At 43.8% G+C, this 25,188-nt stretch overlaps 1 protein-coding gene across 8 annotated transcripts in view; it reads left to right on the top strand.

The window, feature by feature from the left end:
* The window catches only part of LOC143997685 (cytochrome P450 2C3-like), a 145,587-nt gene extending 132,880 nt beyond the window's left edge, over window positions 1–12,707 (top strand). For all 8 annotated transcript variants that reach the window (XM_077493442.1, XM_077493441.1, XM_077493440.1 and 5 more), the window contains 2 exons: window positions 782–923; window positions 12,312–12,707. In XM_077493442.1, the coding sequence (XP_077349568.1) occupies window positions 782–923; window positions 12,312–12,508 (339 nt within the window). In that variant the 3' untranslated portion in view covers window positions 12,509–12,707. The remainder of the gene's footprint in view (window positions 1–781; window positions 924–12,311) is intronic.
* The last annotated feature ends 12,481 nt before the right edge of the window (window positions 12,708–25,188 follow it).

Raw genomic sequence — 25,188 nt, 5'->3', positions numbered from 1 at the left:
GTTAGTATGGGCACCCCAACCGGTCTGTGGCTACGCAGCCTCATACACAACAAAACTGCGATTCCCTGTGTGTTTGGACACCCTTCTATCAGAACCAGCATTTAATTTTTAAGCAATCTGAGCTCTTCTATTGGATCAGACAACATGGGTGACCCTTTGCTCCCCATGTGCATCAATAACTCTTGGCTGCCCATGACCCTATTGCTGGTTCGCAGTTTTCCTTTCTTGGACCACGTTTGGTTGGTCCTGACCACTGCAGACCAGGAACATCTCACAAGAGCTGCGGTTTTGGAGCTGCTCTCACCCAGTCTAGCCATTGCAATTTGTCCCTTGTCAATGTCACTCAATTCTTTTGTGTGCCCATTTTTTTGCTTTCAACACATCAAATGCACTAGCTGCCTAATATATCCCACCCACTTTCTGGTGCCACGACATAATCCACGTTGTTCACTTTAACTCTCAGTGGTCACATTTATAGGTAATCAGTGTATACAAAATCAAATTTCATGTAGCGAGTTAATTCTGAGTTTGCTTCTTTTATTATGCACCAGAATGTAATATACTGCATTGTAGAAAAGGGAGCGAGAAACAATTCTCTTTCTGCTCAGGCATCTGTCTTTTCCCTAGTCATTCATTACATTACACTGACATTCACAGTAATATACAAATGGTTTGAGTATTCAGCTTGTCACAGCCTCTGACATGATAAAGTCGATGCTGAGCCTGTATGATGAGATTTGTACTTGTATATAACAGTAACTCTGTCTCTCTCCTTTACCAGGGCACCATCGTCACCCCGTTCCTGACATCGGTGCTTAATGATCCCTTGGAGTGGGAGACGCCGGAAAAATTCAACCCCGGGCACTTCCTGGATGAGGAGGGCCAGTTCCGCAAACGGGGGGCCTTCATGCCATTTTCAGCTGGTGAGAAATTCATACCATTATGCCTTCTTTTTTGAATCAAACCCTTTTTATTATTTTATATGAAAACAACATTGACACAATACAGACAAAACCACAAAAATAGAGATCACATCAAACCAAACCCCCCCCCCCCAGAAAAAAAATATATAAGCGCCAGACCACCCCCTTCAACAACATCCCCCCCCCCCCCCCACACACACACACGGAGTATATATAACACACAAAAAATAATGACAATATCCAGTATTACATAGTATCTAGACCAGATAACTTTAACCACTTGGGATCCGCGCTATTGCCAAATGACGGCATTAGCGCGGACCTACTTTTCCGGGACTACGTCTATTGACGTCGTCCCGTGCACGAGCGGCGCGCTCTGTGATCGGCGAGTCCATGAGACTCGCCGGATCACCGATCCGGGCAAGGGGTCGATCCCGACCCCTTATCGCGTGATCAGCTGTCAGCCAATGACAGCTGATCATGTGATAGAACGGAGCCGGTAATCGGCTATTATTCCTCCTCGCGCTGACAGCACGAGGAGAAAAAAAAAAGTCGATCACCGGCGGCCGTGATCGGGACATCAGTCCCGATCACGGCCAGCAATACAAGCGACCACCTGCCCCCTGCCAGTGCCCACCTGCCCCCTGAAGTGCCATCCTGAATAAAAGTAAGTGCCCCCCGTCAGTGCCACCCAGCAGTGCCCATAGTGCCACCCACAGTGCCACCCACAGTGCCCACAATCTGCCTCAAAGGTGCTGCACCCCAGTGCCGCCCATCAGTGCCCAGCAGTGCCACCTATCAGAGCCACCTATCAGTGCCACCTATCAGTGCCCATCAGTCCCATCTATCAGTGGTACCTATCAGTGCCCATCCGTGCCACCCATCCGTGCCACTTATCTGTGCCCATCTTTGCCCATCAGTGCCGCCTTATCTGTGCCCATCGGTGCCGCCTTATCTGTGCCTATTAGTGCCGCCTTAACTATGCCTATCAGTGCCCACCAATGCAGCCTATCAGTGCCCACCAATGCAGCCCATCAGTGCCCACCAATGCAGCCTATCAGTGCCGCCTAATCAGCGCACTTCAATGAAGGAGAAAAATTACCCTTTTGCAAAATTTTATAACAAACTATTAAAACATGATTTTTTATTTTTTTTTGCATCTTTTTTTTGTTTGTTTAGCAAAAAATAAAACTGCGAGCTGTAACTAAATACCACCAAAAGAAAGCTCTATTTGTGGGAAAAAAATGATAAAAATTTCATTTGGGTACAGTGTTGTATGACTGCGCAATTGTCATTCAAAGTGCATCAGCGCTGAAAGCTGAAAATTGGTCTGGGACTGAGGGGGGTTTAAGTGCCCAGTAAGCAAGTGGTTAAACTTATTCAGGGAGTTCCTTAGGGAATATGTATGCTTTTCAAAAAGAATGATCCTATTGAGATCTACAATCCAATCGGACACAGTCGGTGGATGTGGAGAGGTCCACTTAAGAGCAATCTGCCTACAGCAAATAAAAAGTGCGTGCCTTATAGTGTTACCAATAGGGGAGGTATAGATAGAGGTATCACAGTAACCCAACATACATATAAGCGGTTCAACCGCAATATTAATATCCAATACCCTATTTATGGTACCAATCACCTCCACCCAGTATCTTTGAAGTTTTGGACATCACCACAAAAGATGTATTAATGTACCTGTGTTACTGCATCTAGCACAGGCTGGCTCAGATTTCAGTTCTATTGCACAGAGAAATTTCAGAGTTCTATAGACCCTATGGAGAATAAAAATCTGGGTCAGTCTATGTAATGGAGAAAGAGACAACCTAGACGGGGACCAAATCTCCTCAGAGATGGGACCAATATTCTTCTCCCAGCTAACCCAAGAATGGATGGGGAAGTTCAATAGAAATCCATCTGACGATACCCTTTAAGTAACCGAGGTAAGACCCTTTGTTGGACCTGCCTGTACTATTTTATCTAAAACAGGGAATAGAGGGTTAAAATATCTTAGCAGAAGAAAACTGGGCATATAGAGCATGTCTTGATTGAAGAAATTGATAAAACCAGCTGGATTCTACACAGAACTCTCCCTTCAGATCTGCAAAGGATTTAAGTATACCATTCAGATATAGCTGAGCTAAAGTAGTTACTCCTAATTTTGCCCATCTCTGAAAACCTCTAATGCCACGTACACACGATCGAAATTCCGGCCAGAAAAAGACAGATGAGAGCTTTTCATCGGAAAATGCTACCGTGTGTATGCTCCATCGGAATTTAGCTGTCAGTATTTCCGCCAGCTAAAAATTGAGAGCATGTTCTCAATTTTCCAGACTGAAAAACTTTCTATCGGTATTTCCGATCGTGTGTATGCAATTCCGACATGCCAAAAATCACGCATGCTCAGATTCAACTACGAGACAGAAGCTATTGGATACTGGCTATTGAACTTCCCTTTTCTAGTCCCGTCGTACATGTGGTACGTCACCACGTTATAAACAATCAGGATTTGGTGTGACCGTGTGTAGGCAAGAAAGCTTGAGCGGAATTCCGTCTGGAAAACCATCAGAGCTTTTTCCGACGAGAATTCCGATTGTGTGTACATGGCATTAGAGCTGATATTTGAGAAAGTCTATCATTTTCCCATATGGGAGTGTATCTAGGGGGGTATGAGACACCCAGCATTTTTTTAACTGTATCCCATACTTTATAGATTAACATACTGTACAAGTAGGCATATCAATAAGCAATACACCCCCTCTTGCACCATCGAGGACAAAAAGTGGACACGGACCCTTAAATGCAAAAGAGAATAGTCGTCGAGCAGGAAAGGATATCTGTTCAGACTCCCATCCAGCAAAATGCTGTAATTGGGAGGCAAGAAAATATAGCCTTGGATTAGGAACTGCCAGCCCGCCAGCATTTGTGGGATGCTGTAAAGTCTCCAGTTTGATTATTAGGCCTTCACCATAACAATTATACCTAAAATCCTAAAAATACACAGGTAGGGAACATGGGATTGATGTAAAGTGGCACCAGCACCAAAAAAGTCCCCCAGCTGCCAGTAAAGTGCTGTTCTCGGGACACCTTCTTTCCTGTTTAAATGCACAGTAGGATATTCTCAACTCCTCCTCTCATGGTCTTCCATAACCTGTGATGGTCAAGAAACCGCTCCTTGACATCAGCCCCTCAGCTGTTCTCACATCTCATCCTTGTTCCTCACATCCTTCTCAAAGTGCCCCTCACTACCACCCTCTGCACTTCCCACGACTCACATCTTGGTGTTAATCTAATGGACTGATTTTTTCCAGTGATTGGTTTTATTTCAAGTTGAGATAAAATTGCAATGCATTCATTCTTGTTGTAGAACATATTAGGGGGAGATGTACTAAAACCGGGGCATCCAGAATCCTGTTCAGCTGTGCATGGCAGCAAATGAGCTTCAGCTTGTTCAATTAAGCTTTGACAATAAAACCTGGAAACCCATTGGTTTCTATGCAGAGCTGCACCAGATTGACTAAATCACCCCCATTGTGTGTTTGCTGGATTCTTGGAGATCTGGTAGTACATAGTCTTCTTTAAGTCAACTACACAATTACATTTTTGTTTGATGTTCAAAGCTTTGACCATCCAACGCTCCGAAAAAAAGATACACTACAATGTTTTCTCCTCATCTCAGATAATGTGACAGATGAATTTTGTCTTCCTGGAGAAGGTGGAACAATCCTTAAACTTGTTGGGCACATACTGCCATGAAGGGAGAGAATAGGGAAGTACCTTTGGCAAATGACCACCCCCCCCCCCCCCCCATTCTCATCTCCAATATGCGGAAAATTAAATTAAATAATATGGAACCTTCAAAGTCCCTTGGAGTATGTTGGATTTTTACTGATCTTCCAATAAAAATCTTTTGTGGGCCTTATATAGCTGGATTGGCACTTTTCTCCTTGTATATAAAGTAGATCTTAGATATAAGCTGCCCATTGTTCTCCAAAGAGCCTACTAAGGAAATATGCTCCCTTGTCCCCTTCTTTCCTTATTCACCAATGTGTAAGGGGCATTGTTCTGCCCACTGAATCCCAACTTAGATGATTTCTTGGATTGAATTGTATTTTCATCAGGGAAAAAAAAAAAAATACAGTGGCCTTCAGTTGTTCCTGCACTCCCTGAGCACCCCCGAGCTGAAAGAAGCTTCTCTAACCCTCAGGAACCATTTAAAGCCCACCGCATTCTTTAAAATGACTATCTATCTTTAAAAAACACCTTTAACCACTTGAGATCCGCGCTATAGTCAATTGACGGCTACAGCGCGGATCTCCTTTTCCGGGACTACGTCTATTGACGTAGTCCCGTGTACGAGCGGCCGGCGCGCTCTGTGATCGGCGAGTCTATGAGACTCGCCTGATCACCGATCCGTGCAAGGGGTCGATCCCGACCCCTTATCACGTGATCAGCTGTCAGCCAATGACAGCTGATCATGTGATATAATGGAGCCGGTAATCGGCTATTATTCCTCCTCGCGCTGACAGCGCGAGGAGAAAAAAAAAAAAGCCAATCACCGGCGGCCGTGATCGGGACATCAGTCCCGATCACGGCCAGCCCTGCTAGCGACCACCTGCCCCCTGCAGTGCCCCACTTATTAAAAGTAAGTGCCCCCCCGTCAGTGCCACCCAGCAGTGCCCATAGTGCCACCCAGCAGTGTCCACAGTGCCACCCAGCAGTGCCCACAATCTGCCTCAAAGGTGCTGCACCCCAGTGCCGCCCATCAGTGCCTAGCAGTGCTGCCCATCAGTGCCCAGCAGTGCCACCTATCAGTGCCACCTATCAGTGCCCATCAGTCCCATCTATCAGTGGTGCCCATCCGTGCCACCCATTCGTGCCACCCATCCGTGCCATCTTATCTGTGCCCATCTTTGCCCATCAGTGCCGCCTTATCTGTGCCCATCGGTGCCGCCTTATCTGTGCCTATTAGTGCCGCCTTAACTATGCCCATCAGTGCCCACCAGTGCAGCCCATCAGTGCCCACCAGTGCAGCCCATCAGTGCCGCCTAATCAGCGCACTTCAATGAAGGAGAAAAATGACCCGTTTGCAAAATTTTATAACAAACTATTAAAACACGATTTTTTTTGCATCTTTTTTGGTTTGTTTAGCAAAAAATAAAACTCAGAGCTGTAATTAAATACCACCAAAATACAGCTCTATTTGCGGGAAAAAAATGATAAAAATGTCATTTGGGTACAGTGTTGTATGACCGCGCAATTGTCATTCAAAGTGCATCAGCTCTGAAAGCTGAAAATTGGTCTGGGACTGAGGGGGGTTTAAGTGCCCAGTAAGCAAGTGGTTAAAATGGCCCTTCACATTGACTCCAGTGGCCAATGGCCCAAACCTTACATACTGATTTGGGCTTGCCAAATCTATTGACAGTTGTATAGAACAGAATCGCGCTAAACAAAAAAGATATTGAACCTCACAAAATAATAAAAATACAACACCAGGGCCTTTCAGTGATGATCCTGCAAACTCTCAGAGGGCCTTTAAAAGAATCCTCCGGATGGGGTGCTCATGATGTCAAACTCTTTGTTTCTGGCCTTATTCACAGAGTGGGGAGTCCTCTGTGCCAGGGACTCAACCCTCACCAGGAGCAGCAATGGCCGTGGTCCACTGGACTGCTGCTCCTGGCGAGGCCTCCCGCTCTGTAAATAAGGCCGGAAAGACCAAAGAGTTTAACACTACAGAACACTACACCCAGAGGATTATTTTAAAGGCCCTGTGAGAGTCTTCAGGACCATCACTGAAAGGCCCTGGTGGGGTAATCAGCCAAAAGTGTTATTGGCCTTTTTATAATAAAGAGGTCCAGTACTGCTGGTAAGAAGGCATTTTTTTTCTACATTTGAGGTGGTGGTGTCTTTGGTGGTCAGTCATGAAGGGGACAGTTTATTGACTGTCTGATTGAGATCCACGTGTGAATTGTTCTCTACAAGCTCAACTGATAATCTGTTTTATCACTCAATGGGGACTCTCCCTTTTTTTTTTTTTTTTTTTTTTGTGAGGTTCAATATCTTTTGTCGTTTAGCGGGACTGTTTTATACAAATGTCAGTTTATGTGCTGATATCACACAGTAGTGTTATGTGAATGGTGCTGCTCTGTTGTAAACAAAGGTATTGGGACTAAAAAATATATAAATACTGAGATTCAACACAAGGTGGCAGTATAACTCTTATATCAACTGCATAAGACTTCTAAAGTGCAATGGTACTTTGTAGCCATATTAGTGCAATTGTTAAAACCTTTAGTCATGAACACTGCTAGTTTTCCTACAAGACACCACTGATTTTCTGAACAAGCTTAACAATATACAATAATTACCACCAAATACACTTCTAGTCACCATGGATGTAGAATCTCCGTACAGTAACATCCCTCACAAGGATGGGTTGATGGCATGTCACAGATTCTTATCATCCTCACCAAACCAAAAATACACTGCTGAGGATGTGACACAGCTCATCGAATTCATTCTTACACACAACTACTTCACTTTCAATAATGACATCTATCTCCAGTGTATGGGTACTGCTATGGGAAGCAAAATGGCACCCCAATATGCAAACTTATTTATGGCTGACCTGGAGGACAAATTTCTGAACAGCATACAACAAAAGCCATACAGATATTATCGCTATATTGATGATATCTTCATGATATGGACTGAAGGTGAAGAAAATCTAAACCAATTCTTCTCATTGATCAACACTTTTCACCCATCTATTAACCACTTTCAGACCGGATCAATTTGCTGGTCAAAGACCAGACCACTTTTTGCGATTCGGCACTGCGTCGCTTTAACTGACAATTGCGCGGTCGTGCGACGTGGCTCCCAAACAAAATTGACGTCCTTTTTTTCCCACAAATAGAGCTTTCTTTTGGTGGTATTTGATCACCCCTGCGGTTTTTATTTTTTGTGCTATAAACAAAAATAGAGCGACAATTTTGAAAAAAACGCATTATTTTTTACTTTTTGTTATAATAAAAATCCCCCAAAAATATATAAAAAAACATTTTTTCCCTCAGTTTCGGCCGATACTTATTCTTCTACAAATTTTTGGTAAAAAAAAATCACAATAAGCGATTATTGATTGGTTTGCGCAAAAGTTATAGCGTTTACAAAATAGGGATAGTTTTATAGCATTTTTATTAATAATTTTTTATTATTTTTTTTTTTACTAGTAATGGCGGCGATCAGCGATTTTTATTGTGACTGCGACATTATAGGGGACCCATCGGACATTTTTGACACATTTTTGAGACCATTGTCATTTATACAGTAATCACTGCTATATAAATGCAGTGATTCCTGTGTAAATGACACTGGCAGTGAAGGGGTTAACCAGTGGGTGGCAGTGTAGGGGTTAAGTGTTCCTAGGGGTGTGTTACTAACTGTGGGGGGGTTGGGCTTTCATTTAGTGAACACTGATCTCTGCTCCAATCACATGGAGCAGAGATCAGTGTCACTAGTTGCTAGGCAGAATGGAGAAATGCTGTTTACTCGGCATTTCCTCCATTCGGCCGCTCCGTGAGACGATCGCGGGGATGCCCGCGGCGATCGAGTCCGTGGGTCCCGCGACCGGACTCACGGGGGTCCTGACCAGCGCGGGAGCGCGCCGCCGGCGGCGTGCTCCCGATGGCAGGGCGGCATTGAATATTGGACGTACCTGTACGCCAATATGCCTGCCCGTGCCATTCTGTCGACGTACATCGTCGTGCGCTGGTCGGGAAGTGGTTAAACTAAAAATGGATTATTCAAACACACATGTCAACTTTCTAGACACTACAGTATACATCAGGGATCACAAGCTTCACACGTCGATATACAGAAAACCGACTGACCGATGCAGCTATCTTCACAATTCCAGTTTTCACCCGCAACACACTAAACTGGCCATCATACACAGCCAGGCCATCAGATACCACCGAATTTGTTCAGACCCAGAAGACATAGATAAACATCTCAGAACACTGGCAGACTCCTTGCATAAGAAAGGTTACAAAGACAAAACCATCAACAGCATAAACACAGCCTTGAAAATCTGAAGAGAAAATCTCCTCCAATACACAGAGAAAAAAAACAAATAACCGAGTACCTCTAGTCACCACATACAACCCAGCACTAGAAGGGAGCAAAAAGATAATCAAAGATTTACAACCCATTATAACAGAGGATGAAACTCTGAAAGGAACCCCATTATTGGCTTTCAGACAACCACCCAACCTCAGACACAAACTAATCAGCAGGAAACTTCACTCTGATTATGAAGGCACAAATAATGGAAGCAAACCATGCAATAAAAAGCGCTGCAAACTGTGCAACCAGATCAATCTATCCAAAAGTGTCACACACACAAACGGGACCTTCAATATCACGGGATCTTACAACTGTACCTCCAGCAATGTTGTGTACCTCATCCAATGCAAAAAGTGCAGCAAAGGATCTTATGTTGGTGAAACAGGACAGAAGGTGCAAGCGAGGATGAATTTACACAGACACACCATCAAGGAACATAAAGAAGACAGTTTCTGCACACCTGTGGGACATCACTTCTCGCAACCGGACCACACTATAGAAGACCTCAATGTTTTAGTTCTTAAAGGGAATTTCAGAACTAACCAGGAAAGGAAAACCTTTGAACTAAGAATAATTCTTTTTGACACAAAAAATAATGGCCTGAATTTAGATATAGGTTTCCTTACCCATTATACTAAAGTTTTACAACCCCCTCTGTGACTAGCACCCCCCCCCCCCCCCCTCCATTCCATAGCTCTCCCTCTGTTTTATCTCTCTAACTCTTCTGTTATCTTTATTGCCATTGATTTGTATGTGTTTTTTTTTCTCTCCTTTCCCTCAGAGAGGTTTTTTTGTTTTGTTTTTGTTTTGTTTTTACATTCTGCTTAAAAATGTGTAAATCAGTACTGCTTGGACCTTAAAGAAGGGGACATACCCCGAAAGCTTGTCCTGAAAAATTGTACGTTAGTGCAAATAAAAAAAGTATCACGGACAGTACTCAATTTTCTTTAAAGTACAATGGTGAAATACTGAGATTGAACACAAGATGGCAGTGTAACTCTGATATTAACTGCAATAGTGAAACAGAAACGTCCGATGCAAATATGAAAAACCACAAAATCAAACGGTGCTTGATAAATGCATAAAAGGCAATAATAAAAAGTCTCTGGAATAATCATATTAGAAAAAGTGAAACGTGATGTTCCAATCTTAACCACTTCCCACCCAGCCTATAGCAAAATGACGGCTAGGCGGTGGTTCAGTTATCCTGACTGGGCGTCATATGTGCGAGTGCCAGTCTGACACACCGATACACCGATCTCGGTAAAGAGCCTCCGACGCATGTAAAGAGCCTCCGACGTGATCAGCCATTGATCGAATTTTCCTCACTCGCGTCTGACATACGTGAGTAGAGGAGAGCCGAATGGTGGCTCTCCTGACAGGGGGATCCCACCTCGGATGCCCACACTGGACCACCAGGGAAGGGGGCAACATGTGGATGGCCAGGTATGTACCCCATGGCCATCCACATGTGCAAATGAATGCCCATTTTGTGCCAATCAGTGCCCACAAATGGGCACTGACTGGCACCCTAATGTAACAAATTACATCAGTGATGCCCAGCAATGCCACCCATCAGTGTCATCAGTGCCACCTATCGGTGTCCATCAGTGCCACCTCTGTGCCCATCCATGCCACCTATCAGTGCCACCCATAAGTATCCATCAATGCCGCCTACAAGTGCCCATTAGTGCTGCCTATGAGTACTCATCAGTGCCACCTATGAGTGGCCATCAGTGCTGCATACCAGTGCCACCTATCAGTACCCATCAGTGCCGCCTATCATGCCCATCGTCAGTGCCACCTCATTGGTGCCCATCAGTGTCACCTTATCAGTACCTGTCAGTGCAGCCATACCATTGCCCGTAATTGAAGAAGAAAACGTACTCATTTACAAACAAATTTAACAGAAACAAAGAAAAATGTGTTTTTTTTTTTCAAAATTGTTGGTCTTTTTTTTGTTGCGCAAAAAGTAAAAATTCTCAGAGGTGATCAAATACCAGGAAAAGAAAGCTCTATTTGTGGGAACAAAATGATAAAAAAATGTGTTTGGGTACAGTGTTGTATGACTGCGCAATTGTCATTTAAATTGCTACAGCGCTGAAAGCTGAAAATTGGCTTGGGGAGGAAGGTGTCTAATTACCCGGTATTGAAGTGGTTAAACATGCAAACTAAGAAGGTGTGGTGGTTGTCTCTTCATTCCCATGCAGGGACACCTCTATAAGGGGTGGCCTCTTACCTTACGGCTGTAAGGTAACAGCAATAAGACATATCAATAATCGGATTTCCTCTGTGGGTCTGTTACGTGGGCGCCTGGTGGTTCCTACAACCTGAGGGGTCCTCCTCAATAATCCAGCAAAACTCAATAATGGATGGTTAGAGAGGGGGTGGAAGAGGAATGCCCAAATAGTGTAGTATGTCTTATAAAATGTATTCAGTAAAAACGCAATACATGGTAACACTCACATTTGAGTAAGGTACAGCAAGCAAACATCCACGGGCACTGAGCTAGTCACCTGTGTCACGTCCGGTTGTGCATGTCAGCTAATCCCAACGCATATCGTGATGGCTCATGTGACTTCATCAGGGGGTCTCCTGACCCCCTGATGAAGTCATGTGACCTGAGATGATACGGCACTTTAACTTACTTGATTATTCCAGAGACTTTATTATTGCACTTTATGCATTTATCAAGCACTGTCTGATTTTGTGGTGTTGCATATTTGTCCTGGACGTTTCTGTTTTCACTATTGCGCTTTAGAAGTTATATGCAGTTGATATCAGAGTTACACTGCCATCTTGTGTCCATTTTCAGTATTTCACCATTGCACTTTAGAAGGTATATGCAGTTGATATTAGTTATACTGCCACCTTGCTGACTTTCAGTATTTATATATATTTTTTTTGTTTACAACAGTGCAGCACCATTCACATAGATTGTACTTTTTGTTTTTTTTGTCCCAGATCAGTGTTTGCAGCAGTTGTACATATTTATCTTTAGGGATAGCACGGGAGTATCCTATTTTCTATTCACACAGTAGAGTTGCTGCTCAATTTAATCATTGCTGCTTATTATCTTGATCCATTTTAAGTGCGTTTTTTTTTTTTTTCCCCATATAAAAAAAAAATCTATTGACAGCACTATCTTTGGTTGTCTACACCTAAACACCACCTCCGTTCTGTATTCATAGACCTTGGTACTTTTTAATAATTATTTATCTACTTGTTTGCAATTTTTACATCTGTGACTCTTCCTCGTCTCTTACGCAGGAAAGCGCGTTTGTGCTGGGGAGAACTTGGCTCGCATGGAGCTCTTCCTTCTCTTCTCTGCTGTGCTCCAGAAATTTACCATCAAGCTTCCCCCGGGAGCCGAGCCTCAGGACTCCAAATGGCTGCATGATAATAAAAGCATAGTAATTGCATCAGCCCAGCTGCGTGCCGTGCCCCGAGCATCGCCCGCCATGTGATCTGCAACGTTCACCGACAAATGTATGGAGAGGAGACCTTCTTTAGAGGAACTCCTCCACCTATATTTAAACCAAGGCTTATCTACAAAACTTATCAATGAACAATGCAAATAGAACCAATACGTGAGCTTTAAAATAAAAATAAAATACAAATTGATAAGAATAATCAATAAAACAGCAGAACTCACAGATATCTGAACACTGTGGTATCTAAATTCAATATCGACTGTACAATGCGTTGCGCTGTTAGAAATTCATTCCAAATTTCAATAATCCTTTGATTACATGCATACAATGTATTGTCTACTGTATTTATGATGTGCAATATTATCTTGTACCACTATATGTTTCTAAATAAAAAGTTTGTATACAAAAAAAAAAGAAATTTATTCCAAATGACATATTGCATTTATGCGACCAATAAAACCAACCGTGAATAGTGACAAAAAGTCCAAAATGAATTAAACTCCGAGAAAAAGTCCACCATGAAACTCAATCTTGTTAACACCTTCACCAGCTTCAGTGCTCCAACCACCGCCAAACAAATCTGCTTAGGTTAGACCTCATCACACAGGAGGTGTCACATCACTTTATACTGATCACAGAACAATGGATTGCTTTATCCGGTGATGGTAACCACATATACACTAGCATATCCAAGTCTCGTGTGCAGAGAAAGAAACTAGATAGTGTAGCAGTTTTCAAATCGTCTTACTGAATAAAGAAAAAAGGACCAGGCAAAACGCTGACAAACATCCGGCCAATCCGAGGCGGCGTGATGACGTAACTGCTTGGCTCCGCCCTTTACATGTTTTGTCTTACCAGAGTGCAATATATATTTTAGAATGTATTTCTAACAGCCTAACACGTTGTTTGCAACTACACAAAGAAAAAGAAAGCAGGAAATTATTGTTAGTATTTTTTTTTTTTTTTTGTGAAAAATTGGAGAAATAATCTTGAAAGATGAAAAGCACTCAGATGGAAAGTATTTCTGTTTTTGCATAAAAAATTAAAAAAATTGTTTGCTATACAAAGCGAATGATTACAGATACATAATATATGTAATGCATATTATAAACTTATGTTGTGATATTGTAAATATAAGTTGTGTGGATGGGTGGTAGACCTGATCTATATAAAACAAAGACAATTCCATAGCTCAACTCACCAACCAGTCTGCCGACCAACCAAATTAACCTGTCTAACCATCTGTTAAAAGCAGGGGTTTAGTTAGCACACATTTGAAAACGCATGTGAACTTCATTTTCTCAGCTCCTCGTGGTGTTGTACGTCACCGCGTTCTTGACGGACGTAAGTTCAGCGAACTTTTGTGAGACCGTGTGTATGCAAGCGAAGCTTGAGTGGAATTTGGAAAAAACATCTAAGATTTTTCAGACGGAAAATCCGCCCGTGTGTACGTGGCATAATTGTGCAGCAAGAATAAGGCCCATTGTAACTTGGAATTCCAGCCGCTTTCTACACAGTTCATACTCCTAACTAGTGATGGACAAACTTCCGACGGTACGTTTCGTGAACGTTAACTGCGAACGCTGCCAAAAGTTCGCAAACCGCAAGTTTACGGCGAACCCCATTGACTTTAATGGCAAGCGAACCTTAAAAACCTACAAGTCATATTTTCAGCCACAAAACACTTACTAGATGTGCACACATAGTCCCATAACATGGACACTGACATAACAAAAGTATTAAGTGAATCTGGGATCGACAACTACAAGCATTCTTTTTTTTATCTGTGAAATTTTGACAATTCAGGAGCGCATGAAGGCCATGGAGGTGAGGCAAGGTCAGGGCAGGCTATGAAGGGGGTGCAGGAGATGATCAGTGCCACAGTCAGGGCAGCGCAGTCCTGTGCCAGTGTCCCAGTGTGCCAACCTGTGCTTGAGCCCCTGCCTGGCCCTTACCCCCACCTATGCAAGGCTCCACTGTGGTGGTCCGGAGGTGCCAGTCCAGTGCTGATCCACAGCCATGGTGCTGGCACTGCCTGCTGATTGGCTTCTCCGCTGCTATCTCCGCAATAGAGACTGAGCACTGACACCAGCACCGTGATAGAGAGCGCTGACACCAGCACCGTGATAGAGAGCACTGACACCAGCACCGAGATCTTGTGGGCACCCACGTGACATCACTAGACATGGCATCATCGATGTCACCTTCCCCACCGCTGTAATTAGAGATCTCGGAGTAGGCAGGAAAACCGGGGACCAACTTCCTCCTTGGACTGATCTGGGTACTATCGTCAGACTGCTGAGTGGCGGTTGTTGCTACCTCCTCTTCCTGATCCAATGCCAAGAGTGGCTGCGCATCGGCAATGTCTTGTGATGGATCAGAAAATTATTCCTATGACTCAAGTGGAGGGTATATGGTGGTGGTGGTAGTGTCTTTGGGGGTGCACACAACAGAGAGTGAAGAAGAGGGTGCAGATCTAGAGGATGAGGAGGGTGCAGAAGAGTAAGGCTGAGTGAGCCACTCAACCAAGTCTGGTGCATTCTTTGACATAAACGAACGCACCTTCTGCAATATCCCACTTTGGCTCAAACCTGTTGCTCCTGCCCTACCCCTACCACCCCTGCGGAAGGGCCTGCCTCTTCCTCTGCCTGTCATTTTTTAAATGACCCTGTGACAAAAGTCTCTAGAGAAGTGCAGTATGTATGGTATATAACACCCTGCTTCAATCTGTCGTTTTGGGGGGCCACTGGTCTATCACACCAGTTATAATACTTTTTTTTACTTGCGTTTGTCGCTCTTTGTAGTATAGCTGCAGAACCGCTCAGCAGTCACAATGCTGCACAGTAGAAATGCACTATACTATGCTTTCTATATGTGCAAGTATTTTATACGTGTATTACACCCCTATATACTGCACACCAAATAGTACACCTATACCAGTCCTTAAAAGGACCTTTGTGGACCTAGTAGCTAGTGATTTGCACACTTTCCCTCAGTCCCTACACTGATAAAAGACAGCTGCAGAATCAGTCAGCATTCAGCTCAGCAGTCAAGTATAATAGGCTTTCTATATTTGAAAGAAAGTATATTATATGTGTACAACCCTATATACTGTACACCTATACCAGTCCTTAAAAGGACCTTTGTGGACCTAATAGTAATAGCTAGTGATTAAACTGACTGTCCCTGCTCCACACAGCGTCCTGTCCCTACACTGACAAAAGAAAGCTGCAGAATCGGTCAGCAGTGCACTCGGCAATCAGCAGCACAGCAGTCAGCAGAAGTGCACCAGAACCCTATATATTGTACACCTACAGTATACCAGTCCTTAAAAGGACCTTTGTGGACCTAGTAGCTAGTGATTTGCAGACTGTCCCTCAGTCCCTACACTGATAAAAGATAGCTGCAGAATCGGTCAGCACTCAGCTCAGCAGTCAAGTATAATAGGCTTTCTATATTTGAAAGAAAGTATATTATACGTGTACAACACTATATACTGTACACTTATACCAGTCCTTAAAAGGACCTTTGTGGACCTAATAGTAATAGCTAGTGATTAAACTGACTGTCCCTGCTCCACACAGCGTCCTGTCCCTACACTGACAAAAGACTGCTGCAGAATCGGTCAGCAGTGCACTCAGCAATCAGCAGCACAGCAGTCAGCAGCAGTGCACCAGAACCCTATATACTGTACACCTATACCAGTCCTTAAAAGGACTTTTGTGGACCTAATAGCTAGTGATTTATGTCCCTACAGTCTGTCCCTGCTCCACACAGCAACCTCTCCCTACGCTGTCAAAAGACAGAATGAAAAATGGCCGCCAGATCAGGTCTATTCATAAGGTAGGGGGAATGTCCAATTGTTCATGTGCTGAAATTTCTCAATTGGCTGTCCTGTACCCCATGATGGATGTGTCATCATGGGTCAAAGTTCTTTCACAATGTAAACGCATATGTCCGCTGCGCGAACAGCGCCAGAAGTCTGCCGGTTTGGCGAATCGCAAACATGCAAAATTCGCTGGGAACCGACCGCCGGGCGAACCGCAAGGCCATCCCTACTCCTAACTTCCTCCTCCAGCTAGAGCAGGGTTTCTCAAACAGGGTTCCATGGAATCATAGGGTTCTCCCAGCCATTGCTAGGGGTTCCTTGAGCAAAGAGCAATTTCTGCCTTCCATTTAAACCATGGGTCTTCAAACTATGGCCCTCCAATTGTTCAGGAACTACAATTCCCATCATGCCTAGTCATGTCTGTGAATGTCAGAGTTTTACAATGCCTCATGGGATGTGTAGTTTCACAACAGCTGGAGGGCCGTAGTTTGAGGAGCCCTGATTTAAACCATTGATCTTTTTTTTGCTAACTGTTAAAGGGGGTAATTCCTCCCAATTACCATTTTAAATGTAAGGAACAGTCTTCCTACTGACCATCACACTATTGTATCATGAGTTATGAATATATTTGTATATATAATTTTTAGCAGGGGTTCCATGAGACTGGAATGTTATTTCAAGGGTTCCTCTGAGTTAAAAAGGTTGAGAAAGGCTGAGCTAGAGAATCACTTGAACCCCACCCACTTGTCCTTAATTAACCCATTACCAGGATCAATGTCATATAGGTCAGTTACCTGAAGGGTGGAAGTAAACCTAAACAGGCCTAACACTCTCTATTACATGAATGTGTGTATCTTGTGCAAGAAGATCAATGTGACTGAAACCAGTAGTACCATTTACACTAGTTGTAATTCATATATCTTGGTCCAGCCTAACTGACCAACATCAAAGGAGGATGGGATGAATTTCATAGATAATTGAAAGGGCAGGCTCTTGTTGCATGCACATTCATCTCCATGGGTCCCATCCCTTAAATACAGACAACAAAGAATAAAAAAAGCTCCTAATCTAAAGAGAAAAGGAGGAGAGGGGTAAAAATTGAGCTTTTATTATACCACGTGCAGACAACAAATCTGCAGCCGTTTAAAAGGGCTCAACATACAACTTTATTATAAGAGCTTTGGTCCTACTTCTCCTTTAGGGAAGCCCTTCTCCACTGACCATCAATGTAATGGGACCCTTTACCACTGGCTACCAATTAAGGGAATCCCTTTCCACTGACCACCAATTTAAGATGGAACTTTTCCACTGACCACCATTGTAAGGTGGCACTTCTCAAGTGACCACAAATATAGGTGAAGCCTTACTGATACCAATGGAAAGGGAATTCTCTTTACTAACAACCAATGTAGGGGGCAACTTTTCCACTCAGACCCCAAGTAGGTGAGACCTTCTTCACTGGCCACCAGTGTAAAGCATGGTACACACTATTCGTTTTTTCAGTTCAACCCAGCGTGTTCCCTAAGATGCACGTCCAAGAGTTTTTTTAATCTATCCATAATTCCTGCTCACACCACTGATCGTGGAAGAGAGTTCCACATCCTTACCGCCCTAACAGTGAAAAACCCCCTACGCAACCTAAGGTTAAACCACTTATCTTCCAGTCTCATCGTGTGGCCCCACGTCTTCTTTCACTCCTTGGGACTGAAAAGTTTCATACTTATGCTGGAATCACCATTGAGATATTTGTATATCGCTATCATATCTCCTCTCTTCTCCAGGGAGAATACATTTAGCGCATGTAATCATTCCTCATAATTGAGGTCCTCCAGTCCCCATATTAATTTTGTTGCCCATCTCTGGACTCTCTCCAGCTCCAGCACATCTTTTATTAGGATTGGTGACCAGAACTGGATGGAATACTCCACATGTGGAGAGTTTTATAAAGTGTCAGGATTATCGTTTTTTTCTTTGGAGTAAATTCCCTTTTTAATGCATGCTACAATTCTGCTGGCTTTGCTTGCTGCAGCTTGGCATTGCATGCTATTGGTCAGTCTGTCTTCTACTAGGACTCCCAGGTAATTTTTCGTCCTGGAATCACCTAGGGGTTCTCCCCCTAGTGAGTAACTTACATTTATATTTTTAACCCCCAAGTGCATTATCTTACATTACCAATGTTAAACTTCATTTGCGATCTAGTTGCCCACTCAGTTCATTTATTCAGGTCCTCTTGTAAAGTTTCTGCATCCTGCTGTGAAGGTATTGCCCTACTTATTTTAGTGTCATCACCAAACAGTGAGATTGAACTATTTATCTCATCTTCTATATCATTTATAAATAAATTAGACCCAGGACAGATCCTCGGGGTACCCCATACCCCAGACGAAGTCTATTGAGACGAAACGCTTCGGGTGGACTCCACTGCCGCCATTGTTTTTAGAAAGACCTTTGAAGTTACTTCTTAAATGTAAGTGTACCGTATTTTTCGGACTATAAGGCGCACGTAAAAGCCTAAATTTTCTCCCAAAAACGACCGTGCGCCTTATAGTCCGGTGCGCCTTATATATGACCTGTTGACATCGCTGGAGTTCTTTGTTAACAGTATCTGTCATCTTGACGTAAACCTTCGGACTATAAGGCGCACGTAAAAGCCTAAATTTTCTCACAAAATCGACCGTGCGCCTTATAGTCCGATGCGCTTTATATATATGGAAATATCCATTTTATCAGCCGGTCGTTGCTAGTGCGCCTTATAATCCGGTGTGCCTTATAGTCCGATGCGCCTTATATATGGAAATATCCATTTTATCAGCCGGTCGTTGCTAGTGCGCCTTATAATCCGGTGCGCCTTATAGTCCGAAAAATACGGTACTACTTTTAATAAATATTTTGCTATATTTACAGAATTACGCCGTGTGGCCCTCTTTCTATTCCTCCCATTTATTGAGTATAAATTGATACCAACTACCCGTTTGTGGAGAGGCAGTATCCATAAGTTTTGGGACAAGATCCTGACAGGTCACATTCCAGCTGCCAGTGGACACCATAAAGCCTTATTGACTCAGAACATATGTTCTTTTTGAGTCCGAATTTTCTGGTAAGCTTACATCCTCATCGGTGGTGGTGTTGTCACATGGGTGATCAGGCATGTACTGGCCATCGGGACTACCGGGAGTTTCCCGGTGGGCCGATGGCTGAGTGGGCCGGTTTCAGTGACAGCCTGCCAAATTAATGGCTGCACTGCTCGCACAGCCATTAATTTGAGCACTGCTGTACTTCCGAGCGCAGCGCGGCGCACTTCGGCTCTTTCCGCCCCCACTCGGCCCTCTCAGAACACTGGCACTGCACAGATCTTCGGCCACCTCCGGCCCACAGTCGTCCTTTTCCGTCACCGCTCGGCTTCCCCCGCCCCCCTCCTCTCCGACAGCTCTTCAGCTTCAGCTAAGAAAACTCGGCTATCTCCGGCGGCCCCCGCGGTAACGGACGTTGTGAGTTTAAATGAGCCGGGGCCGCCGTGTGATGTCCTGAGAGCAGCCGACAGGCAGAGAAGTCCCCGGCAGACGAGGAAGGCTGGAGGATGGTGGTGCTGCTGGAACCCGTCCAGGTAACCGGCCGGCCCAGCACAGCCATTGAATACTATATATAGCACATGGCTGTATATATATATATATATATATATATATATATACTGTATAGCTGTATATACTGTAGAATATGGCTGTATATATATATATATATATATATATATATATATACTGTATATAGCTGTGTATAGAGCAAAGGATGTGGCGCTAAATAAAATAACATAAAAAATCAATTTGGTGAAAATAATGATTAAAATAATATGCAAAATCCAACATACGGTAGCTAAAAGTTCACCAAAACTGTCAATTAATATTAAAATGTGCATAAAAATATTTTCTGCAAAAAATTCATACATAAACCATGCTTATATCTAAAACCCCCTTCTTTTTTTTTTTTTGCATTCTTTTTGCGCTTTAATAACAAGCACATAGTTTGGATATAATGGTTTTAATTATAAAACCATTATATGCAATGGTTATAATGGTTTTCTAATGAATGGTTTATATATGAATTTTTTGCTGAAAATTGTTTATGCACATTTCAATATTAATTGACACTTTTGATGTACTTTTAGCTATGTTGGATTTTGCATATTATTTCAATCATTATTTGCACCAAATGGATTTTTGATGTTATTCTGGTTAGCGTCACATCCTTTGCTATATATTCAATTTATCTGTGGGTTTGTGTTAACCTGTTTGATGTTGGCAGCTTCTCACTACTGCGGTTGATCAAAAATAGGTGTGTGCATTCGTTTTTTATTTTAAAATATATAATGCAGAACCAGGCTTTGGGCAGGTGACAGGGGGATGCCAGGGGGTAGAGGGGGGCTGGAAAATAAAAGATCACCAGGGGACCCATGGAATGAAGAGGCTTTTGTGGGAAGAAGGGGTCCTAAGGAATGAAGACTTGAGATGTAAAGGCCCTATCAGAAGCACCCTATGGAATGAAGGGGGCCCCCAATGGGAAGAAGGACCCTATGGAATGTAGGGGGTGTATGGTATGTAGGGGGCCTAGAAGAAGTACCCTATAGAATGAAGGGGGCCCAATGGGAAAAATTGGTGTTATGGTTTCTGCATCAGTCTTGATGACATCAGAAGACCTTGGAGCATGGGGGGAGAAGACTCTGAGGACCAGTCTAACAGGATGGAGGATCAAGTAAGCAAATCTTCCTTTTTCATGCTGCCTGGACCTAAACAAGCCCTTACAGTGTGGGCACGATTTTATTGTCACGTGACAAACTTACCTTTGAAGCAAAGCCCTTCAGTAGTGCGCTGTCACTGCTGCCGGGGGTTCCCCCTTCAGCCGGGCCGTGATGACGTCACTCTCGTGCAAGTGCGCAGCATACTGTTTTTGTGCGTGTTTTCAAAACTGGAGTGGGCCAGTCTGGATGAAGTCCAGGGCCAAATCTTTGTCCCAGTCCAGCCCTGTGGGTGGTCGTAAGATTATGTCCTAATATTTGGTGGATTTGAAGATTTTCAAAGCTTTGATCACCACTGTGGACATTTTTAACTAATGTTCATGGACTTTCGCATTATTTTTTGATTTAATATTTATTGTTTATACACTTCACTTGACACATGTGAGTGTCGCTGTAATGTATTATTTTTTTTTGCATTTATCAAATAAGTGCGTTGTGTTTAAGTGTGTCAATTTCTTCACATATTGTGTTTTTTTTTGGTTTATGTCACAATATTTCACTCATACTCATGCAGGATTTTGTTATATAAATCTGGCGAGTTTTAGCGCTGGACTATATGCGCTTTTTACCCCACTATCTAATCTAGACCATTCTGAGTGCACGTTATTTATCACAACCCTTTGGACACACCCCTGACAATTATCCCATCCATGTAGTTATAGAATCGTCACCTCTCTACAGCCTCAAAATGAAGATCTAGCCAATTCATCTACAAGCCCAGCCCGGGGATAAGGTCTGGAGGCTTCCAAATGTACCAGCATTGACTTTTGTCAAAAGATCAGAGGAATCTATTTTATCGCTCATAAAAACAAAAATATTTGTTGCAGAAAGATTAAAATATTTCCTTTCCGATTGTGCGCATTTTGAGGTTCCTGCAATGCATTTGTACTGTATATAGAATCCAGGAAAAAGATACAAAACGGGTATTGTTGGTCTCGGAGTGAAGCAGTGAACCATTCATGTTCCATACCTCCCAACATTTTGAAATGGGAATGAGGGACACCTACTAGCAAATGTATGACTTCCCTGCCACACCCACTTAAAGGAGAATTAACCACAAAAAAAGGTTAATTAAATCCACAATGACTTTTTTTTTACCACTACAATTCCTTTATATTGGCTTTATAGAGGAAGTAAACCCTGATGAGTTTACTTCCTCTTTCATTCCCTGCAAAGGTAAAGCATAATGGACTACTATGCATCGCATAGTACTCCATTATGTGTCACTTACCTGACACAGGAGCCAGCGATGTCACCGCTGTCCCCTGTAGTCCACCGCATCCATGTTCTCGGTGGGTCTCGCAGCTCCGCCGCTGTCATTCGGCATTGCGCGGCATCTTCGTTATCGAGGATGCCACGCTCAGTGTGCCTGCACGCCGCTGTCTACGGCGCATGCGCCGTAGACAGCGGTGCCCGTCTTTGGGCAAATATCTCCTAAACCGTGTAGGTTTGGGAGATATTTCTTGGACCTACAGGTAAGCCTTAATCTAGGCTTACCTGTAGGTCAAAGTGGTTTGTAAGGGTTTACAACCACTTTAAAATGTACAAATGCAGCAATTTAGAATTTGGATGAAAGGTTTAGCGCTGGGGAACACTTTTTGAAAGCAAAAAAAGTGCCTATTTTCTATACAACTGTATGGATCAGACCAAAATAATAATATAATACATGAGCATCTTAATGAGACACAATGTACAGGTATAGGGACAATTGTAGACACTCACTCAGGTTGAACTGGATGGACTGGTGTCTTTATTCAACCTTACTAACTATGTAAAAAATGAGGGACAAATGAGGAGGAAAGAGGGACAGAGGGACATTGTTCCAAATCTTGGACAGTCCCTCGAAATCGGGGACAGTTGGGAGCTATGATGTCCAATTTAACTCTTTTCACTTTGGAACACAGAACTGTCCTGTGGGCAGGGCCACTGATAGAAATCATTGGGCCCCCTACAGCCCACCTGACGGGGCCCCCTTCAGCCCCATCACTGGTCCCTCCTTCAGCCCCACCCCTGGTCCCTCCTTCAGCCCCACCCCTGGTCCTGCCCCTGGTCCCTCCTTCAACCCCAACCCTGGCTGCTTCCCAGTGAGTTAAGACACACAGGGGTCTCTCAATATAAAGAGTTAAAGCGGAGGTCCACCCTAAAGTGGACCTTCCGCTCATTGGAACCCTCCCCCCCTCCGGCGCCACAATTGGCACCTTTCAGGGGGGAGGGGGGTGCAGGTACCTGTACAGTACAGGTATCTGCACCCACTTCCGGGATAGCTCTCTGCGGAAAGGGGCGTAGATTACGCCCCTTTCCGAAAGTCCCCCGCTGCCTGCTGGGAAACACACGGATCCCAGAGGCAGCGGGTCCATCTTCATTGCGCAGCGCGACTCGCGCATGCGCAATAGGGAACCGGGAAGTGAAGCCGAAAGGCTCCACTTCCTGATTCCCATACCCAAGATGGCGGCGGCAGCACCCGAGAGACGATCGAGAGATCGGCTTCGGGTACCGACATCGCGGGCGCGCTGGACAGGTAAGTGTCACTATTTTAAAAGTCAGCAGCTGCAGTATTTGTAGCTGCTGGCTTTTAAAAAAAAAAAAAAATGCGGAGTCCCGGCGGACTCCCACTTTAAATCTCCCCCATCCACATGACATGACAGGGGGTCGCCCATTATGAGTACACTGTTCTCAGGACACACAGGGGGCCCCCATTATATGAAGTACAGTACACCTCTTCACACATGTGCTGTCACTGTACACCTCTTCATACATGTGCTGTCACTGTACACCTCTTCATACATGTGCTGTCACTGTACACCTCTTCATACATGTGCTGTCACTGTACACCTCTGCACACATGTGCTGTCACTGTACACCTCTGCACACATGTTCTATCACTGTACACCTCTTCACACATGTGCTGTCACTGTACACCTCTTCATACATGTGCTGTCACTGTACACCTCTTCATACATGTGCTGTCACTGTACACCTCTTCATACATGTGCTGTCACTGTACACCTCTTCATACATGTGCTGTCACTGTACACCTCTGCACACATGTTCTATCACTGTACACCTCTTCATACATGTGCTGTCACTGTACACCTCTGCACACATGTTCTATCACTGTACACCTCTTCATACATGTGCTGTCACTGTACACCTCTTCATACATGTGCTGTCACTGTACACCTCTTCACACATGTGCTGTCACTGTACACCTCTTCACACATGTTCTATCACTGTACACCTCTTCACACATGTGCTGTCACTGTACACCTCTTCACACATGTTCTATCACTGTACACCTCTGCACACATGTGCTGTCACTGTACACCTCTTCACACATGTTCTATCACTGTACACCTCTTCACACATGTGCTGTCACTGTACACCTCTGCACACATGTTCTATCACTGTACACCTCTGCACACATGTGCTGTCACTGTACACCTCTTCACACATGTTCTATCACTGTACACCTCTTCACACATGTTCTATCACTGTACACCTCTTCACACATGTTCTATCACTGTACACCTCTTCACACATGTTCTATCACTGTACACCTCTTCACACATGTGCTGTCACTGTACACCTCTGCACACATGTTCTATCACTGTACACCTCTGCACACATGTTCTATCACTGTACACCTCTGCACACATGTGCTGTCACTGTACACCTCTTCATACATGTTCTATCACTGTACACCTCTTCATACATGTGCTGTCACTGTACACCTCTTCATACATGTGCTGTCACTGTACACCTCTTCACACATGTGCTGTCACTGTACACCTCTTCACACATGTGCTGTCACTGTACACCTCTTCATACATGTGCTGTCACTGTACACCTCTTCACACATGTGCTGTCACTGTACACCTCTTCACACATGATCTATCACTGTACACCTCTGCACACATGTTCTATCACTGTACACCTCTGCACACATGTTCTATCACTGTACACCTCTTCATACATGTGCTGTCACTGTACACCTCTTCACACATGTTCTATCACTGTACACCTCTTCACACATGTTCTATCACTGTACACCTCTGCACACATGTTCTATCACTGTACACCTCTGCACACATGTTCTAT

This window comes from Lithobates pipiens, unplaced genomic scaffold (genome assembly GCF_037356315.1).
Source record: "Lithobates pipiens isolate NorthernLeopardFrog02 unplaced genomic scaffold, aLitPip1_a1.2 Scaffold_19, whole genome shotgun sequence".
NCBI lineage: Eukaryota > Metazoa > Chordata > Amphibia > Anura > Ranidae > Lithobates > Lithobates pipiens.
This window is presented reverse-complemented; position numbering and strand designations above follow the sequence as displayed.